The sequence below is a fragment of the Neolamprologus multifasciatus genome, chromosome 7 (genome assembly GCF_963576455.1).
Source record: "Neolamprologus multifasciatus chromosome 7, fNeoMul1.2, whole genome shotgun sequence".
Taxonomy (NCBI): Eukaryota; Metazoa; Chordata; class Actinopteri; order Cichliformes; family Cichlidae; genus Neolamprologus; species Neolamprologus multifasciatus.
This window is the reverse complement of record NC_140445.1, coordinates 24,397,891-24,415,967: the sequence shown is the minus strand read 5'-3', so window position 1 is coordinate 24,415,967 and position 18,077 is coordinate 24,397,891. Positions and strand designations below refer to the sequence as shown.

Here is an 18,077-nt window from a genome sequence, read left to right as displayed (position 1 = left end):
GGCCTCTGCTGAATAACCTTGCTTCCAGAGTCATTCACCAACAACTTGCCACAGACACTCCAGAGATATAAATACAAATGATTAGCATTATCCCCTCCATGTCCCGGGCAACAGAGGAGTAACTCCCAGCTCATCTCATAAATCATTCTCATCCTTTAGATCACTCTTACTGCCACGCAAGTGTTAAAATGACCCACCCGGGTATTTAAAGTGTGAGACTGGAGCGTGCAGATGCCAAAGAACGCCTTTGCTTGGACCTCCTGCACACTTTCTGTTGGGCAATAAAAATACAGCTGCTCTGTTGTTTGGATCTTGGTGATCAGACAAGACTTATTTGTCACAGTGGAGTGATACTCTTTGCAGACCTGTTCCTTCATATTGATCTGATTTTCTAGGATATGGGTGAAGAAAATAAAATATTATCCCGTCCAATTTTCCGCAGAGATGTGGAATGGGATCCTTTTCCAAACTGGACACAGCCGAGCCGTATCTTTGCTCAGGATTTTGGTCTTCCACCCTTCCTGGAGCCCGGTGATCTGGACTGGCTAGACTGGGCGAAGAAGAGACTGGCATCTTTCTCATGGCCAGGGTACACACAAAGTCCCCTTCTCCCCCCATTTATTGGTATGCGACCCACAGACCAGAAGGGATTGAGACAACTGACAAGTGGAGTATCAGAGATCCAAACAGGGCCAAACAGCTGGAAGATTAATCTGGATGTTAATCACTTCTCGCCTGAAGAGATCACAATCACAACCAAAGAGGGCTATTTACAAATATCAGGTAGTGTCAGTGTTTTTGATTGATCATAAGAGAGATTTATGATGAAATACGTGATGAAAAGTGTAAAAAGCACATTTGTTTGCTTGTTTTTCATTTCAAGGAACCCACGAAGAAAGACAGGATGAGCATGGACTGGTTTCAAGGTGCTTCACTCGTAAATACAAGTAGGTTGTCAGAGAACACTATGAGTCATTTCTATTTATCTTTTCTTGGAAATTGGGAAATAGCTGTAGTGATTTACTAATCAATCAATCAAGCCTTTATTTGTCACATGCAATGTTACACATACATGTTACCTGCAGTGAAAACTTTTGTCCTCCAGTTTTTCAATTTCCTCAACTTTTTTAAGGACACACTGCACACTAGGCTGAGATATACTTAACAAAGGAAAAACTTTGAAAGACCTTCAGAAACTATCGGATAGCTATTGCTCAAGATCACTTTCAGAAATTATAAGAAAATCTGATTCCTTGGAAGGAAAATATAAAGAAATGAGGGGTGGCACAATACTTTTAAACAGTATGTATAGCTTACAGAAGGTGAGAATATCAACACATACACAGATGATTCTGCAGCAATAATAGAGTTCATTGATATATATATAGGTTGTAATCTGTTTAATTAGTCTCTCAAAATGTGTTAAACATATATATGTTACAAATACACTGTTCTGTTAGTTGCTTACCAACTTTCTTTTCATTTCATTAAGGTTGCCACAGGGGGTTGACTTGCAGCAGATCAGTTCATCCCTGTCTACAGATGGAGTCCTGTCTGTAGAGGCCCCCGTGCCAGGGACATCAAGCAGCATCCCAGGCAATGAGATTGTCATACCAGTTCAGATCAGACAGAAGCAGGATGAACAAAAGTGAAACCAGTGAGCAGAACTTGATGTAGCTCAGGTTATGCGTAGCAACCTTTGCAGCACTGACCTAAAGAGAAAACGTAATTGTTCTAGCATTGCAAATTTACTAACCAGGCTGGTTTATTTCCACTAGAGAACATTTCATACTGTTCAACATAATAATGTGACACTTCATATGTTTTCAGATCAAGATTAGATTTATGAGTTTGACCTGAAACTTGATATGATGATTTCTTGACGAAGCAGCATTATAAAGCTGTCCTGATATCACATAATCCCTAACAAATGAAAATAACAAACAAACATCATCCTCTGTTCATAAATGCATTCTTACTTTGGCAGATTGCAGGATTAAGAGAAATCAGTTTGATCTGTAGTAGCTGTGCTTCTTAAGGTATGCAGAAAAGTCTTGTCAAACAGTCCACAAGAGGGCATTGAAGTTCTACTTAGAGTCACATAAGGGAATTTATTTCCTCCTCATGAGACTTTTTTCATCATGTAGAGATTCATAAACAGCTCTTCTCTAAGACCACCTATTCAGCTTGGGTACGCCTTCCAGGTTAGAAGCTTGTTGCACAGTATTTGTTTTTAAAAAGATTTATAATACATAAAATAACGAGCAAAAGCTACAAATAAAAAATAAAATAAAGCTCTTCATCAACACTAAATGGAAAAAGTGATGTGTAATGTTGCTTTTCTTCTCCAGTCCATTTAAGATAGGGCCATGCCAACTTAGGGTGAGTCAGGCTCCCTCAAACGTAGCCAAGATTTGTCTGCTATCTGAGACTCTTACGGCAATGTGATGGCTCTGTGTGCAATTTGTGAGGCAATCTGTAGGGACATCCCCTAGCTCATACTGTGGAAGAACAGACTTACTTCTCTTTAATGCTCTACAGACCAAAAGGTTCATAGGAGACACGAGCAGTGTTGCTCATAGACTCCATTTAAAATTCTCCATCAGTTCACAGCCTTCAGAACTCGGCAATAATAGATCCCGACAACACGTGTGGTCATTGTCATATTCTTGGTGATGTTGAGCTTGCTACAATAAATATTTCTGCACACATTTGGGTGTGACTTTTTTTTTCCTGAGTAAGAGTTGCACAACACAGTGGCAGTTTCATCTTGGCTTGAAAGTGTCTAAAAAAGTCTGTCCCCATGCTGAAGTCAAGGGTGACATCTACTGTTGAAACAGAATACTACATGACAAATGTTTGGGGTGAAAAATCAGAAGGCACAGTGAAAGTAAGAGATTTTGACATTTTTTGTAAGCGTCATTTGATCAGTAGAAAGCGGCAAATCAAGTGTCACAAAGAAACAGATGAATGGCAGTCAGCATGCTTTTTCTGAAATAGAAAATACTGTTAATTATATGTACTTAAGATACAAATTGTGAAAAGAACTGTACATTTGCAAAGTCCTTTACTACAGAAGCGTAGAGCTGCCACCCAGGCAAAAGAAAAATACAAGTGTATCACGTTATAACGTGAAAAGTTTATTGTTCTAACAAGATACTTTTCCTGTTTGTACAATATACTATCATGTTTGTACGTTATTACAATATACATAATTATCACGTTCGTACAATATAATATTTATATTGTACGAACGTGATAATTATGTATATTGTAATAACGTGATATTATGTTGTTCAAACGTGAAAAGTATATTGTACAAACATGATAGTATATTGTACGAACAGGAAAAGTATCTTGTTAGAACAATAAACTTTTCACGTTATAACGTGATACACTTGTATTTTTCTTTTGCCTGGGTGGCAGCTCTACGCTTCCGTACTTTACTAACATTTACTACCAATGTGAAAAGCCAGTTCAAAACTAGAGAAAGTCAGCATTTAAAAATAAAATTGAAATCGGGTGCCACTCATATTTGTTTTTACCATTTTTTAAATACTTGAGTTTGGTTTCTGGAATGACTGCATGTTAACTCCATCATGAGCATATTTGGAGGGAAGCGTAGATCCTGGGATTTACCCAGTGTTAATGCTAACATACAGCTAATTTGGTAACAAAGTGCATGTGTAATTCAAATATTAAATATGATGCTAACTTTAGCTAGGAAAAAACAAGCTAAAAACAAAATGCACTAACAATTGAAACAAATCAGCCAAATCTTTGGGGTCTTTTCACAATAAACTCTAAAAGTTGTTTCAGCTGCTCCCTTGTCATAGGCATGCTTGATTTGGCAGATTTACACCAGATGTCCTTCCTGACGCAACCCGTTTGGAGTTTCCAAAGTGGAAGTAAACTACTGACCCTTTGCTTTCTAAGCAAATTTATCAACCACTAAACCACTGGAAGCATCTGCAAATGAACAGGAAAAAATGTCTCTCATCTTTCACTTCTTTCACACATGGCAGCCGCACCCCTAACAGTGCATAATGCTAGCTAGCTTGATTAGCAAAGTGCATTCATAAACTGTATGGTTACAATGCACAGACACATTAGTGTTTAACAGGCTGATAAAAAGTAAAAACTTCCTGGATGGTCTGTAGCATGTATCAAGCCCTAGTATTAGTATAAAGGTCATAACACCTGCCAGTGTTAGGGCATGTGTAAATCATTTGTTTTAACCCTTTGTTTATTGTTTTTTCAGACCTAGAAGATAAAGGTACGCAAAACCAACTGAACAATGGTCGGAGGCTCACATATAAACTAGGATACATTATTACTTGAATTAAAAGTGTTCATAGTACAACTGTTATTGTTAATATGCAGGACCAAAAAAGATTCAATATAACTTTGCGATTAGACTGATAATTGGTAAGCAAGTTTTCTGAAAGACACCTGCTCTATCTACATCTGCTGTATCTCTAAGTGTATCCCTTTAGCCACCTATTGAATATTGGAGGTGTCTCAGACTTCCAAGATTGTATCAGAATTTTGTTGGTGGCTGATGGCATGATAAGAAAATTACTTCAAAAAGTCTGTCCGTTAGGCTGAACAAACTGCTGAGACAAGGTTCCTAGATTGGTTCAAGATTTCACACACATAGTTAAAGTGATCATGCCACTATCTCCACACTCTCTATCACCACCCTTAGAGTTGTTATGAGGGGAAAACTACTCACAGAGGCCAAAACTGATCTCTTTACCAGGTGGTAATCATGCCTTTAACTGCTCTAAAGTTGAATATTTTAACACGGGAGCCCATGGGGATCGACTCACTTCTGGAGCCAGCCTCCAGTGGCCACTAGAGGAACTGCAGTTTCTGGCGCCTCTTCTCTGTAAGGTTGCCCCCTCAGCACCACGGAGAGGGACCCCCACCCACCCCCAAATCTATGTCCTCTGTCTCCCTCCAGCATCCACATGGAGTACTGGCAGGAATAATAGCACCCATCAGTGTTTTTCGTTACTCTACCTATACTGCAAATTACAGACAGCTACAGAATTGTTGCAATAATTAACATAATTCATCATTTACTTCCAATGAAATTAAATCAGACAGTTATATTCAAAAGGCGTAAAAGTCATTATAGAATTTTAATGCTGTCTAATGCCCCACTATCTCTTCACTAGGATTTCAAGAAGATGCTCTGATGATAATAACTGATGCGAGTACCTTTACGAACACCTGCATATGCATGTTTGTTTGAACATCTCTTCTTGTGTGAAATGACTTCACCAGTGTTGAGATGTGCCAGTAGTATTGTGGTGTCTCTTTAAAGGAAGGGGGAGTGTAGAAGAGGGACAGAGCAAAGAGATGAATAGAAGGCACCAGAACCACCTACCATGACCAAGTGCGCTGTAAATGTAGGACAGAAATTCGAGTGGAATACAAACGGATCGTCGGGCGACATATTCGAGGGAAAACCATGTTTGGATGTGCCTTATCTGATTCAAAGCATTTCAAATATGGCACTACATGCGACCACAGGAACGCAGGGAAACTATATTTCCTCCCAAACATCTCTGGCATTGTGAAACGGAAAAGAAGAGTGGCTGTAAAAGACATCTCTGTGCCGTCTTTCTCCGATTATCATCAATGGTAGGCATTGCATAATTCACCCGTATCCACCGGAGCCATTCGGTTCCTCCTCTTTGGAAAGAGGGGGACGCCAGAAAAAAAAAAGAAAAAAAAAGAGCGACTTCATCTAGTGGCTGCCTTCTCGGTGCTGCCTGCAATTGTTTGGCAATGCCCTTTTCTCTCTTAGCAAGGACTTGCAGCCAGTAGCGGGGGAACAAGCAGGGGAAGGATGCATTTAAGGCTGGATTTGTGCTGCATTCAGGGCGATTCGGCAGTAATAGCGGCTCTAGCAGAAACAGCGAGTGCGGAGGGCCTGGGAAGTACCCAGCCCCACTATCTCCCCCTTTTCCTCCCTCCCTGCAGGACCATGCTTGCGTGAGGGATGAGGCTGTGCACAGGGACACCAGGCCAGAGCTGCGGCCTACTTCTCGCAAGAGCCGGTCTCTCGACTGCAAGATCTGTGAACACATTGCCACCATCAAATCAGCATCTTTGGTACGCAACTCCCTCTCACCGCCGTTTGCGTAGAGCAAATAATACTGACAATAATAACAATAAAAATCCGTGTGTGTTTGCGCGTGCGTGTGTGCGCTAGCTTGTGTGTGCGTGCTTGGCGGCGCGAGGATGAGGAGGGAGGGAAGGGATGTCTGTGTTCTCAGCTGTACATCTGTAGTCATGGCAACCAGATCCTGTTAATGGATGTCATTTTTTCCATCCTCAGCTTCCCTCTCTGCCCCTGCTTTGAAGTGTGTGTATTGCGTTTATATGTAGTCCATGTAAATGACCGTTTGATGTCTTTTACCAGTGAGATTTAGTTTATTTGCTTTTTTTTCTCGCTGATTGTAAAAGGTTGAATTTTCTCTCAGTCATCTTAGATTGTTGTGCTGATTCCTGAACAGTGGCATCTTACAAATTTCGGATGATTAAACAAACAAACCAAAAAATGTTGTTATGGATTTTTGCTGATCTGGCTTCTGATTGCTTTTAAGTTTGCAGTTTGTATTTTCTGCACGGTGTGTGGCTTCATGTTTCTGGCTGCTCGATTTCTTTCACTTCCTGCTTCCCATATTCTTCCATGTAGGGCATCAGGTAGATCGAGGAGCATGAGCAGGACTTTGAGCTGCGGGTGCAGATGTCTGGGTATAAGCGCATGCGGCGACAGCACCAGAAGCAGCTGATCGCCCTGGAGAACAGGCTAAAGGCCGAGATGGATGAGCATAGGCTCCGTCTGCAGAAGGAATTGGAGACACATGCGAACAACACTTACATTGAGCTGGAAAGACTGGCCAAACGCCATGTTGCTCAAACAGACAAAGAGGTACAGCCTCAGCAGCAGGTGTTATTTGTGAATGAGATGAAAACTAAAGAGTGATGTAACTCACTCTGAGCTGCACTTGTGTCTACGTAAGGAAGGGATTCTATAAAAAGGTGATAATCTGATTATTTGAATGTGTCTTCACAGATGAAGTCAGTTGCAGCAGAAGAGAGGAGGATCCAGCAGCAGATTGTTGCTCAGCAAAAGAAAGAGCTGACTTCTTTCTTAGAAAACCAGAAAAAGGAATACAGGCTTTGCAAAGACAAGATCAAGGAAGTAAATATCATCAACAAATAAGTTTATGAAGTTGCACGCGAAGCATGTGTTCTTTGAGAAAATCTTCACTTTGTCCAAAGTCCATTCACACGGTTTGTGCTGCGTTGCAGGAGATGGACAATGACCCTTGTATACCCAAGGAGGAAAAGCAGGAGCGTCTGTCGAGGCACAAAGAAACAATGCAGCGCTCTCAGGCTGAGGAGGAAGCTCACCTGCTGGCCCAGCAGAGGCTGGTGTACGATCGCAGCTGCAGGGCTCTGAAACGCCGGAGTCTGCTCAGGAAACATGAGTTTGAACAAGAGCAACTGAGAGAGGTACAGTAATACAATATCCTGATGTTACGTAACATTGTGTGCCACCAAGACTGTGAATGAGAGGGAGGATGGTGTAACAGTGAAGCTGCAGAGAGAAGAGCACAGGGTAGATGAGTGTAAATGCCTGGGGTCAACCATCCAAAGCAATGGACAGAGAGGTGAAGAAGAGAGTGCAAGCAGGGTGGAGTGGGTGGAGATGAGTGTGAGAGGTGATTTGTGACAGAAGGATAGCAGCGAGAAAGAAAAGGAAGGTTTACAAGATGAAAGCACGACTTGCTGTGATGTATGGTTTGGAAACATTGGAGCTGAAGACGTTAAGATTTTCACTGAGAATGACCAAGATGCACAGGATTAGCAATGAGTACATCAGTGGGAACGCTCAGGTTGAGCAGTTTGGAGACAAAGTTAGAGAGGCAGTCAAGCTTGAGAGGGTTTGGACATCACAATCTTGCAATGCAGCAAGAGAGGAAGACCTCAGAGAAGGTCCACAGATGAAGTGAAAGAGGACACGTAAAGGGGTGGTGTGACAGAGGAGGATACCAGGGATCGGGTAGGAAGGAAGACGATCCACTCTGACGACCCTTAAAGGGAGCAGCTGAAAGAAGAAGACTATACCACCATGAAACAGCGTTCACAGTCACCTGCTTTTGGGATGATTGTTTCTGTTTTCAGAAGCTTTGTGGACACAACAACTTTTTGTAGCTTGAAGGAAGCAACTAAGAGTTATTTTTACTGTTAGTAATTTCTTGGATAATGTACACTTATTTACATTAATGACAATTATAGATCATAGGATATCATTCATAAAGGGATATCTTCTGGTGCACTCACCAACGGTATAAAAACTCTTTTTAACAAAGAATGATAACAACCAAGAAAAGGTTAAAAAACTCAAAAATCCAGGTGTTGTACAGAGTGCAAGGGTTTTTCTTCCACAGTGGAAAAGGGTTTCCCAGCGAAGTACTGGCATTGTAACTGCATGTCACTTACATAGTTTTCATGTATTTCAGCAAAGAGAAACACATGGAGATAAATAGAAATTTTAACATTAAATCAAAACTAATGAACATTAAAAAAGAAAAAGAAGAAAACCTGTATTAAGATATATGACAAATTAATACTGTCTTTCAAAATGGTCCATTTTCGTGTCCCAGGAGCTGAACAAGAAGAGGACCCAGAAGGAGATGGAACATGCCCTGATGATCCGGCAGGATGAGTCTACCCAGGACCTGGAGCGCAGGCAGCTGCAGATGCTCCAGAAGCTGCGCATTGAACTCATGCGGCTGCAGCACCAGACAGAGCTTGAAAACCAGGAGGAGTACAATAACCGTCGGCAAAGGGAACTGCACAGAAAACACACTCTGGAGCAACGACAGCAGCCCAGAAACCTCAAGGTGCCCGAGATTTACTCTTTGCTGCTATTCTGTGTGGTGGAGAGTTTACATCCCATGAACATCTACATAATAACCTGATGAAGTCATGTGTTTACGCTGAAGCTCTGCAAGTGCTGTGCAATGCATTCATAGCATTCGACTTGACTGAAATATTTAGCCCGGTAGTCACCTGTAGAAAACCATTAATCACGTTGCCATGAGAACTGCTTCCTCCAAAACATGCGTGTTCACAAGTTTAAATCTCGTCTCTCTTTATCTAATAGCACAGTGGTCAGAAGCCTACTTATGGAAATAAATGTTCAAGGGCGCTGCAAACAAATTATTTATTTATTCATACAACTTTATTTTGTATACTTTGAAAGGGTAGACTGAGCAATCTTCAGGCTTTGAATCCACAAGCCTAATCAATCAGTTGAGTTATGAACAACCAACTGAACCAGTCAGCTTTAACTTTAAATATACCAAGAAAAGAGCACAAGACTAACATCTAATCATTATCTCTGTTGCAGACACTGGAGATGCAGATCAAAAAACAGTTTCAGGACACATGTAAGGTGCAGAATAAGCAGTACAAGGCTCTTAGGAACCATCAGCTAGAGGTGTCTCCCAAAGGTGACCATAAAACCATCCTGAAGGGCCTGAAAGAGGAGCAGACACGCAAGTTGGCCATACTGGCTGAGCAGTACGAGAAGAGCATCAATGAGATGATGGCTTCACAAGCGGTACGCAGCAGTTTGTTATAAACAGTTGAAACGGGGCTCGTTCATCAACACAAGAGCCTGGAATTTCAACAGCCACACTCTCTGATGTTTGTCGCTAACTCTGTCTCACCGTGTTTCTAGATGCGATTAGAAGCGGAGCAGGAAACGGAGTGCCAAGCTCTGAAGCAGCAGCTGAAGCAAGAGATGGAACTCCTGGACGCTTACCAGAAAAAAACCAAGTCACAGATGGAGACCCAACATGAGCGCGAGCAGCAGAAACTTGAGCAGAAGGTCTCCATACGGAGAGCGCACCTTGAACAGAAGGTACGTTTAGCATCAAAGCTATTCTAAAATAAATCCAGCATGATACCATATTTTATGAAAATGATGCCAGATAGGTAGGTAGATAGATCTGCGTCCAGAGAGACGATTTATCAGCTGACAACAGCATAACAGTGGCGCTCTAGTTTGTAGTCAAGTGCACCGTGGACATAGACAACATGGTAAATATGCTTATTGTTTTATTCATAATAGGAAAACCATGACATGGCAGGGCTCTGACATGACAGCGTTGTTCTGTTCACCACTTTTGGTTCAAACGGAAAGATCATAAAAAGTAATTTCATAACATCTTGTGGAGATAATTTGGTGGTTGTTTTGAGTCTTCTTCTGCCTTTATAGTTTTGAATGAAGTACTGTTTTAGATAGTTAAACCTGGGTCACACATTCCTGCCTCCTCAGGCCAAGGAGGAAATTCTCTGGTTTTTATTTGTCTGATACTTGAAATGACAAAATGCCACACACTGTATATAAATGACGGCATTTGGATTCTCTTTTTTGCAAACTGAAGTTTGCCATTTTGTCTGTTGGTGTCTTAGTTTTTTGAAAACAGACAACACAAGTGAGCAGCGAAAAGATAAGAAGACACTACACAGACACATGTATCCCCTCCCTTATCATCTATTTTACAATAACTTGGACCATAATTTGTAAAATAAACATCATGCTGAGGTGCAGTCCAGTGTTAGGCTGATAAAACAAAATAAATCCATCAAATGGGCCATGATAGAATTATTTTCATGTTTAAGAAAAGAAGTCTTCAGATTACACTTCGCTAAAAAACATCACAAAGAACCTGCATAGTGCTGAAAATTATTTGAACGGATGAAACCAAGATTAACCTTTACCAGAACGATGGGAAGAGAAAAGTGTGGGTGAGTGAGAGAAACAGCTCATGATTCAAAGCAGTCCACATCTTCTGTCACTCATGGTGAAGCCAGTGTTATAATACGTGCATGTGAGGCTGCGTAGCACTGGGTCACTAGTGTTTATTGATGATGTGACTGCTGATAGAAGTAGCAGAAGGAATTCTGAAATGTCCAGGTCTATACCCAGCGTGGGACCCAGGGTTTCCAGTTTTTGGACCTTTAAGGACCTTCTTGTGTTTTTCTGTTTGCTTCTTAGATGGGCCTCTGCTGCTTAATATCTACATTTTGATTTACAAATACTTCCTTACCTTTATGAATCTTCAATTCTGGGTTCCAATATGTTTTTGTTCCCCCATTGTGCCCTATCTCCTCCTATGCCTTCTTCCCATGTCTAGTTTAATCTAGTTTCATTTTACTTTTTCATTTCCTATGTGTTTTTTATGTATGATTTGTTTTGTTTTTCTTTCCTCCTTTGGTCGTATTGTCTTGATTGTCTACACTGCCTTCAATGGGCAAGTGTTTCACTACCCAACAGAGCATCGTTTTGTGATATTAAATATGAACCTGAAGCCAAAAATACCCATAAAGACCCAGTTTTTCATCAACAGAATAAAAATATGAATTTTGATGGAAATGTAGTAATAGGTTTTTGCAACATCTTTATATACAGTAAACATGTTGAAATTACTGACAACAATTATGATGCAACAGCTGAGTTTTTAGCAGTTGATTCTGATTTCCAGTTTTCCTCCTACTCCTACTTTTTTTCCAATTCAATTTCTTACTAAGAACTATGATTGACGGCATATATGAGGAAAAATAAACTTTTCTTCAGTACAGGATATTGTAATTATAATAATAGAAATAATTAAATTTTCCAATTCCCCTCAAAGTGCAGTAAGTTACGGGATCTTCACCTTTACATATTTGACTTTACCAAAAAAAAAAAAAGCAGATACAGTGGATTTATGTAACAAAACTTACATTATTTTTCACTATGTTTATAACTTAACCAGATACGAGGACGTCGACTTTTTTTCTTTTTTTCACTCATGGCAGCTTTGATCCTTTGCTCATACCGAGGCAGCTGGATTCCAAATGTTGGATAGCTTTAGCTCCTTTGCATATAGGCAACATTTAACCAGTGCTTGTTGCATCTCCAACCATAATGCCCTTACAGATTAAAAAATAGGTAAAATGAATCTAATTCCATTTAGCATGCTGTGTTTTCATTGCAGATTGAGGAGGAACTGGCTGCACTTCAAAAGGAACGTACCGAACGAATTAAGCACTTGTTGGAACGTCAGGACAGAGAAATTAATGCTTTTGACACAGAAAGTAGAAGCCTCGGCTTTGGAAGCCTGGGATCTATAGACTTCCCCAAAGAAGACAACAGATGAAAGTGGATTTATCTCTAAAGGACAACATATCCGTGCCCTTTTCACGTCCACTTGACCGTTTGTCCCACCCAGGGTGACAAAACTGGATTACTTTTCATTGCTCTTAGATATTGCATCTTTGAATTGGGGTGTTGCGTGCAATGAGAGCCTCTTTTGTGAAACTTTAAAGGGAGGGGGTGGGGGGTAAAACAAAAGAATCTACACAACAACATGTCAATAAAAATCAAACCTAGTCAGTGTAACTCAAAAGCCTATGTGTCTGAAATAAAAGACTCTTTCCTCCATGCCATTTTCTCCTTTTGGTATGAATTGAATAAATCAGGAAATTTTAGTAAAATGGGCACTTTGGTATGTTTAAGTAGAAACCCATCTTGTTCATATGAGGCTTAATGTGTGTTACATGGAGGGACATTGTGGAATGTGAGCTACGGATTCCCCCGTGGTGTTAAGCTGCTTTGTTTCGGTTTTGTTTTTTTTTGTTTTTTACTAGTTTCATTTTGTTCTCTTTGTTTTATTCTCTGAATGTGAATATTGCTGTATGGGGTCACTGGATAGTCAGAGTTTTTTTTTATTTTTATTTTCCAGTCATACTTCCATTTTGTGCTTATGCATACAGTATACTGTGGACCCTCACTTTTCTAGGCGGTTCTGATCTTTTCTTTCATTTGATATGTAGACTCGATTGGCATAAGCTTGATCAGCCCATTTATCTTATCACAACTCAAGATCCCACTTGGTAAAACTGCTTATTATTGCATGCACTTTAAGGACAAATTCAGGTTGTGAAGTGAAGCATGAATCTGTCAGAGATTTTAGCTGTTTGTAAATAAAAGTGGTCATAGCATTTTTTTAGGCCTATGGATACTGGACATAAGCGCCATATTTGATATGATAATTTTCACAAATGCCTTTATTTAAGTTGTGCCTGAAGCAGATTTTAGTTACGTGTTTGTTATATCTATATTTTACCTACTGAGGCCGGCACCATTTTTGTTTTTGAGTTCATCTAAACTTGTGAATCATTTAATGTTCACTAATCAAAGTTCTTGTAAAGGAAAATGGTGAGAATTGTGCTGTATAATTTTTGATATCAATATTTGTACATGAGAACATAGCTAGAATATACAGAGACACTCGTCTGTTACTGATAACAGAGTCTAATGATAAAGATTTTGCTTCGTTTTCTTTCGTTTTATAATATAGAGAAATGGTCATACAATAGCTCAATATATTGCTAAGTCAAATCACTAGACTTTGAGATTGTAAAGATGGAAGTGAATGGAACCACAGACTTCTTATATCAGTATCAGCGACGCCACAACAGCAGACAACAGCATGTGGGTCCGGATTGCATTCTCCTTATTACTGTCTAATGATAAGATTTACATCTTTTTTGCCATCTTTGTTATGGTCATTGAACAGGTTGCACAATTATTCCATTTCTACTGAATGGAAGGGTAATTGTTTGGTGCTTAATTTCTAATGCCACTTTTAGCCTTGTGGGTTTTGTCTCGGAGAGACGATTGATTTTTACAAAATGTAAAACATTTTGAACCCCACCCCCGCCCCCACTCTGAGTCAAAACACTACTATGTTTTTCAAACACTCATGACATATTTAGAGTACCCCATGCAGTGAAACCCTCTTAAAAGAAAATTAAGTATATGTATGGAAAAATAAATGCTATTTTATCATGGGACAGTTTTTGGAACATTGTTTAATGTGGTGGTCTTGAATGCAACCCTGTTACATTTTTTCTTTTCTTTTCACGTCAGAGCCACAACTTGTATTAATGTTTGGTTATGTTCCTCACAGGGCTGAACGCTAGAAGACGCGCCCCGGGGTACAGCAGATGAACGCGATGGCATTCAGCGTCGGAACGCAATAGCACTTAAATGCTCTTGTTTTACACCTAAATTCGGAATTTGTTTTCTAAGGTCGAATGGCTCCACTAAGATTTACAGTCTTTGACGTTTTCATGAACTTTCTGAAATTTGATGACAGCATTTCTCATATGCAGTAAGGCCTTTTGTCTTGGTCACGTGTAACTGAAAGCCTTGTGGACACAATTTTTTTTTTTAAAAAGTGCTGTTGGGGTGCTTGAATAAGTTTGTTTGTGAGCTGCAAAACAATTACAATTTGTGTGACTTTTATGTTACTAGAAAGATGTATTTAGTTAGAATAAAGGGGACTTTCCTAAAGAACTTTATTCACCATTTCCTGTGCAGTTCAAAGACAAAAATAAAAGAGATTCTGTTGAAAACAAGGACTCTCAATTATCATCCTGCATCTCATGTCAGAGTGCATTTCTTATCATTTGTGGTTAAATTTTCTTGTAAAGCTTTGTCATGTGGTGCAAATCGTCTCACTTTTGCTTTTCTTAGTGCATTATAACCGCAGTGACCTACATCAAATCAAATAAAACGCTGTTTATCATAATTTACTGTAGGTTGCAAGCACGCAAACACACATTTGTTAACTTGTGAAAACAGAACCCTGAAGTTGGAGCAAGAAGTGAGAGGGGAGTTACACTGCAGAGCGTCCAGGTTCCTCACGTTTCAGGGAAAGCCTGCTTGATTTAGGTACTGAGTGTGGTTTATTTTTTAGCATGTCTCTACTTTATATGTGAGCAGAAATCTCACTGTAGTTTCCTTGAATTGCTGACATCTGTTGCAGCAGTTGCCAGCCTCGCCGCAACCCCTCTTTAATCCCCTGGGGTAACTGGAAACCCCCTGAAGGTGGCAAAAGAGTGGTTAGATTTTACCTGAAGTAGTGCTGACAGGGATGTGGCGCATTGAGTTCCCCCTCATTTTTCTCAAGTAGTCAGTAGTTCAGCGACAATACATCTAAGGTATTGAAACCAAAATGTGATAATCAAGAGAAAACAAAGAGATGGTGCCAGCTCATAATGAGGTTTTTTCACTTTCAGTGAAAAGTTTACCTGTTGCTTTTACCTCAGAGGAGATTGCCACTTTTCTGTCCTGCAGACGTGCAGTTTGACCTGCAGTCTGACCTAAAATTAACCCTAGTGATGCAGATAGTGAGCCAAAAAGACGTCATCGGGTGTCTCCAAGCAGAAGTGTTGGGGGATGACTGTAAGATTAGCAACAACAACAACAAAAAAAAAAGCCCAGTTTATGTTATTTTCATATTTTCCCATCCTGCAAGATGTCTAATGTTTACTCATAAATCTCTGGAAGACACGCCACACTAGTGAGATCATCCAGTGTTAAAGTCAGCCCATGCAACAGATCGCATGCTTTACCTAAGCAGGCCCAGTCCTTTTACGCACTCAGAAAATTTGTGATTGAGAAATGTGACCTGTTTCCTGTGACCCTGCCAGCTTCCTGTGCAAACACCCGCTTGAAAACAATGTTGCAAAAAGACACGTGGTCTTAGGAGGGGATTTAGGAGTAAGAGATGAAATTCAGGAGAACTATTTACCAAATTTAACAGAAGGTAGAAAAAAAACAATATGAAACAGCTTTCAAAATCCCCCCCTCACATTTGTGGTCCAAACAAAAATAACACTCAGCACTTACCTTAGAATTTGTTGGTTATGTCAGAGTGAACTTTGCCAGGTAGCAGCAGGACACTTTAGTCATGTGGTTTTGTTTTTGAATCATTGGGGTCATGCCTACGCCAGCGAAGCCACTGAAAGCTAAACACAAACTGAAAGATCCTGAGTAATATCAGACTCCTCCTGCGTGAATGCCTATACATAGAAAATAAGAAACTTTAACAGTTTCTTTTCAGATCTATAAAACAAACAAACAAACAAAAAAATTATCAACACCCAGCTTTGCACAGACAGTGATGAGCTCACTTTTACCTCCACGCACAGACAAGTTTCTCACCCTTGCTATTTAAAGAGTGGTAGGAAGCAATTTGGTGAGCATGTGTGAAAAGTGTAGGTTGACCTCAGTCCTGATATGATTTTCATTCATGTATGACACTGTTTTCTAAATTCTGCAGGTTACTCTTTCAGTTTTCTTGAAATATATAAATATAAGTGTTTATTTTCCATGCACAAAAAAGGAAGTCCTATTTTAAATGCCACAACCTTATGTCCATACATGTCCTAACGAGCAGACAATGCCCCAACATGCCTATTAAGGGAGCAGGCATTTAGATACATTGCCCACTTTGCTTGTTATAGGCGTGAAAAAAAAAATGCACATGTGAACGAAAGGAGGAAATTCTGGGAAATTTGGTTGCCTCACAAGTGCACGTCATTTCCTCCTATGACAAATGTGCGGTTTCTGTCTTTAAAAAGTTTTAAAGCAGTGTGATTATGACAAGTCCGCACAATTTGCTTGTGATACCGAGAGGAGAATGAATGGTCATGTAAAGAATATGCATTTTCAGCAGTTCATGGAAACAGCAGCAAGTAAGTTTGATTGTTTTTTGTCTCCTTTTTGTGCTTTAAATATAAAGCACTGAACCCTTTTGCATCTTTTCTTGCCAATAGGGATGTGGTTATTTTTAGCGATTTACAGCTGTTGTGAAACTAAGAGCAGTTTGCCGTTTTCTGCGTCAGTAAAGGAAATTACAATGCTTATTAGTTTCTTAACATAATGCTAAATATTGGAAATGGCACCGTAAGCTTTTACTTGCCACATAAATCTCTTTTTTGGCACTTGTGGTTTTTATACAAAGATCCCCTTAAACCCACCAATGTGATGAAGGATAACCATAACTGACTAGCTCATTTCTCCTCAGCATTACTGTATCTCTTGCTGCTTATGACTGTTGATTCAACAAAAACTGTGGCAGCAAGCACGAATCAGCAGTGTGGGAATCTCCTGCAGCAGACTTTGAAGATCACCAGAATTGTACACAAGGAATCTGGTGACCTAATCAAGACATATGTGAGTAGACTACAGGCACAAAACTGCTCTACTTTACAGTATACTGGCAGATATACTTGTGCACTTATAAGCTATGTAGGCTGATTCCTTTCCTTTTTTCCCTTGTTTGCAGAAAGCCGCTCAAGGGGAAATGTCAGAGCTCTTCTGCAAGGTGTCGGTGAACGACATCCCTGATCCCAACATCTCTGGGCTGGATCCCCCAGCAAGGATAGCAAGCATCTACACGCATCTCCAAGCTTTCCTCCCACATTTTAAACGTGTGTACAAGCAGCAGACAGACTTACAATCGCCTGGCAGCCCTCTTCTGAAAGAGCTCACCAGAGTCTGGGGTCGCACTGAGAGTCTGGCCAGTTTCATAAACACATTTTATCAGAGCCTCTTCCCAAACCTGCCCATACCTGAGCCGGCAGGGGGGCCGACAACACTACCACCAGCTCAGAACGTCTTCCAGCAGAAGGTGTACGGCTGCGTGGTCCTGAAGACCTACAAGGATTTCATGTCAAACGTTTCCAAAGAACTGAGGAATCTAAAAAGCAAAGTGTGCACGAAGAGGACACCAATCAATGCATTCTGAAGATGACCAGAAGGTGGCCTTACACTGTCAGTTTCCTGAGAAAAACAAATGTAAGTTTAAAAGTGGCTGGAGTGTCAATGCAAGCTTATTTATGGTATTTAATATTTATTTTCTTTTGTGTTAATTGTCATGCTGTTAAAGACATGTTATGTCCATGCAATATGTATTTAATTTGCAAAATGCCATTGGAAAAGTCCTGTGTTGCTGATGTAAACTTATTTGTGCTACACACAACAATTAAAAGAATACTTTGCATCTGTACTATGTGGTCAGCATCCATTTAATCATTTTTGTTAGAGACCATCTGAAAAAAAAAAGCATGGAGTTTAATACAATACTGGTGCCTACTTAATGGCAACAATTTAAGATAAAATGATGTTTCTACAATAATAA

The 18,077-nt window shown here is 40.1% G+C and overlaps 3 protein-coding genes across 3 annotated transcripts; all 3 read left to right on the top strand.

Moving 5' to 3' along the window:
* The first annotated feature begins 85 nt into the window (after positions 1-85).
* Positions 86-3,121, top strand: LOC146514307 (heat shock protein beta-1-like). The gene is made up of 3 exons (XM_085165617.1): positions 86-783; positions 884-947; positions 1,493-3,121. Exons 1-3 carry the CDS (start codon positions 399-401, stop codon positions 1,650-1,652), a joined length of 609 nt encoding a protein of 202 aa, XP_085021743.1. The 5' UTR covers positions 86-398; the 3' UTR covers positions 1,653-3,121.
* Positions 3,122-5,297: 2,176 nt separating this feature from the next.
* On the top strand, positions 5,298-14,314 carry taok3b (TAO kinase 3b). Its single transcript, XM_085165612.1, has 8 exons — positions 5,298-6,126; positions 6,713-6,949; positions 7,094-7,222; positions 7,333-7,536; positions 8,691-8,930; positions 9,440-9,652; positions 9,773-9,955; positions 12,078-14,314. The coding sequence occupies exons 2-8, from the start codon at positions 6,764-6,766 to the stop codon at positions 12,237-12,239; spliced, it is 1,317 nt and encodes a 438-aa protein (XP_085021738.1). The 5' UTR covers positions 5,298-6,126; positions 6,713-6,763; the 3' UTR covers positions 12,240-14,314.
* Positions 14,315-14,445: 131 nt separating this feature from the next.
* Positions 14,446-17,945, top strand: m17 (IL-6 subfamily cytokine M17). Its single transcript, XM_085165615.1, has 3 exons — positions 14,446-16,629; positions 16,962-17,110; positions 17,223-17,945. Exons 1-3 carry the CDS (start codon positions 16,575-16,577, stop codon positions 17,682-17,684), a joined length of 666 nt encoding a protein of 221 aa, XP_085021741.1. The 5' UTR covers positions 14,446-16,574; the 3' UTR covers positions 17,685-17,945.
* The last annotated feature ends 132 nt before the right edge of the window (positions 17,946-18,077 follow it).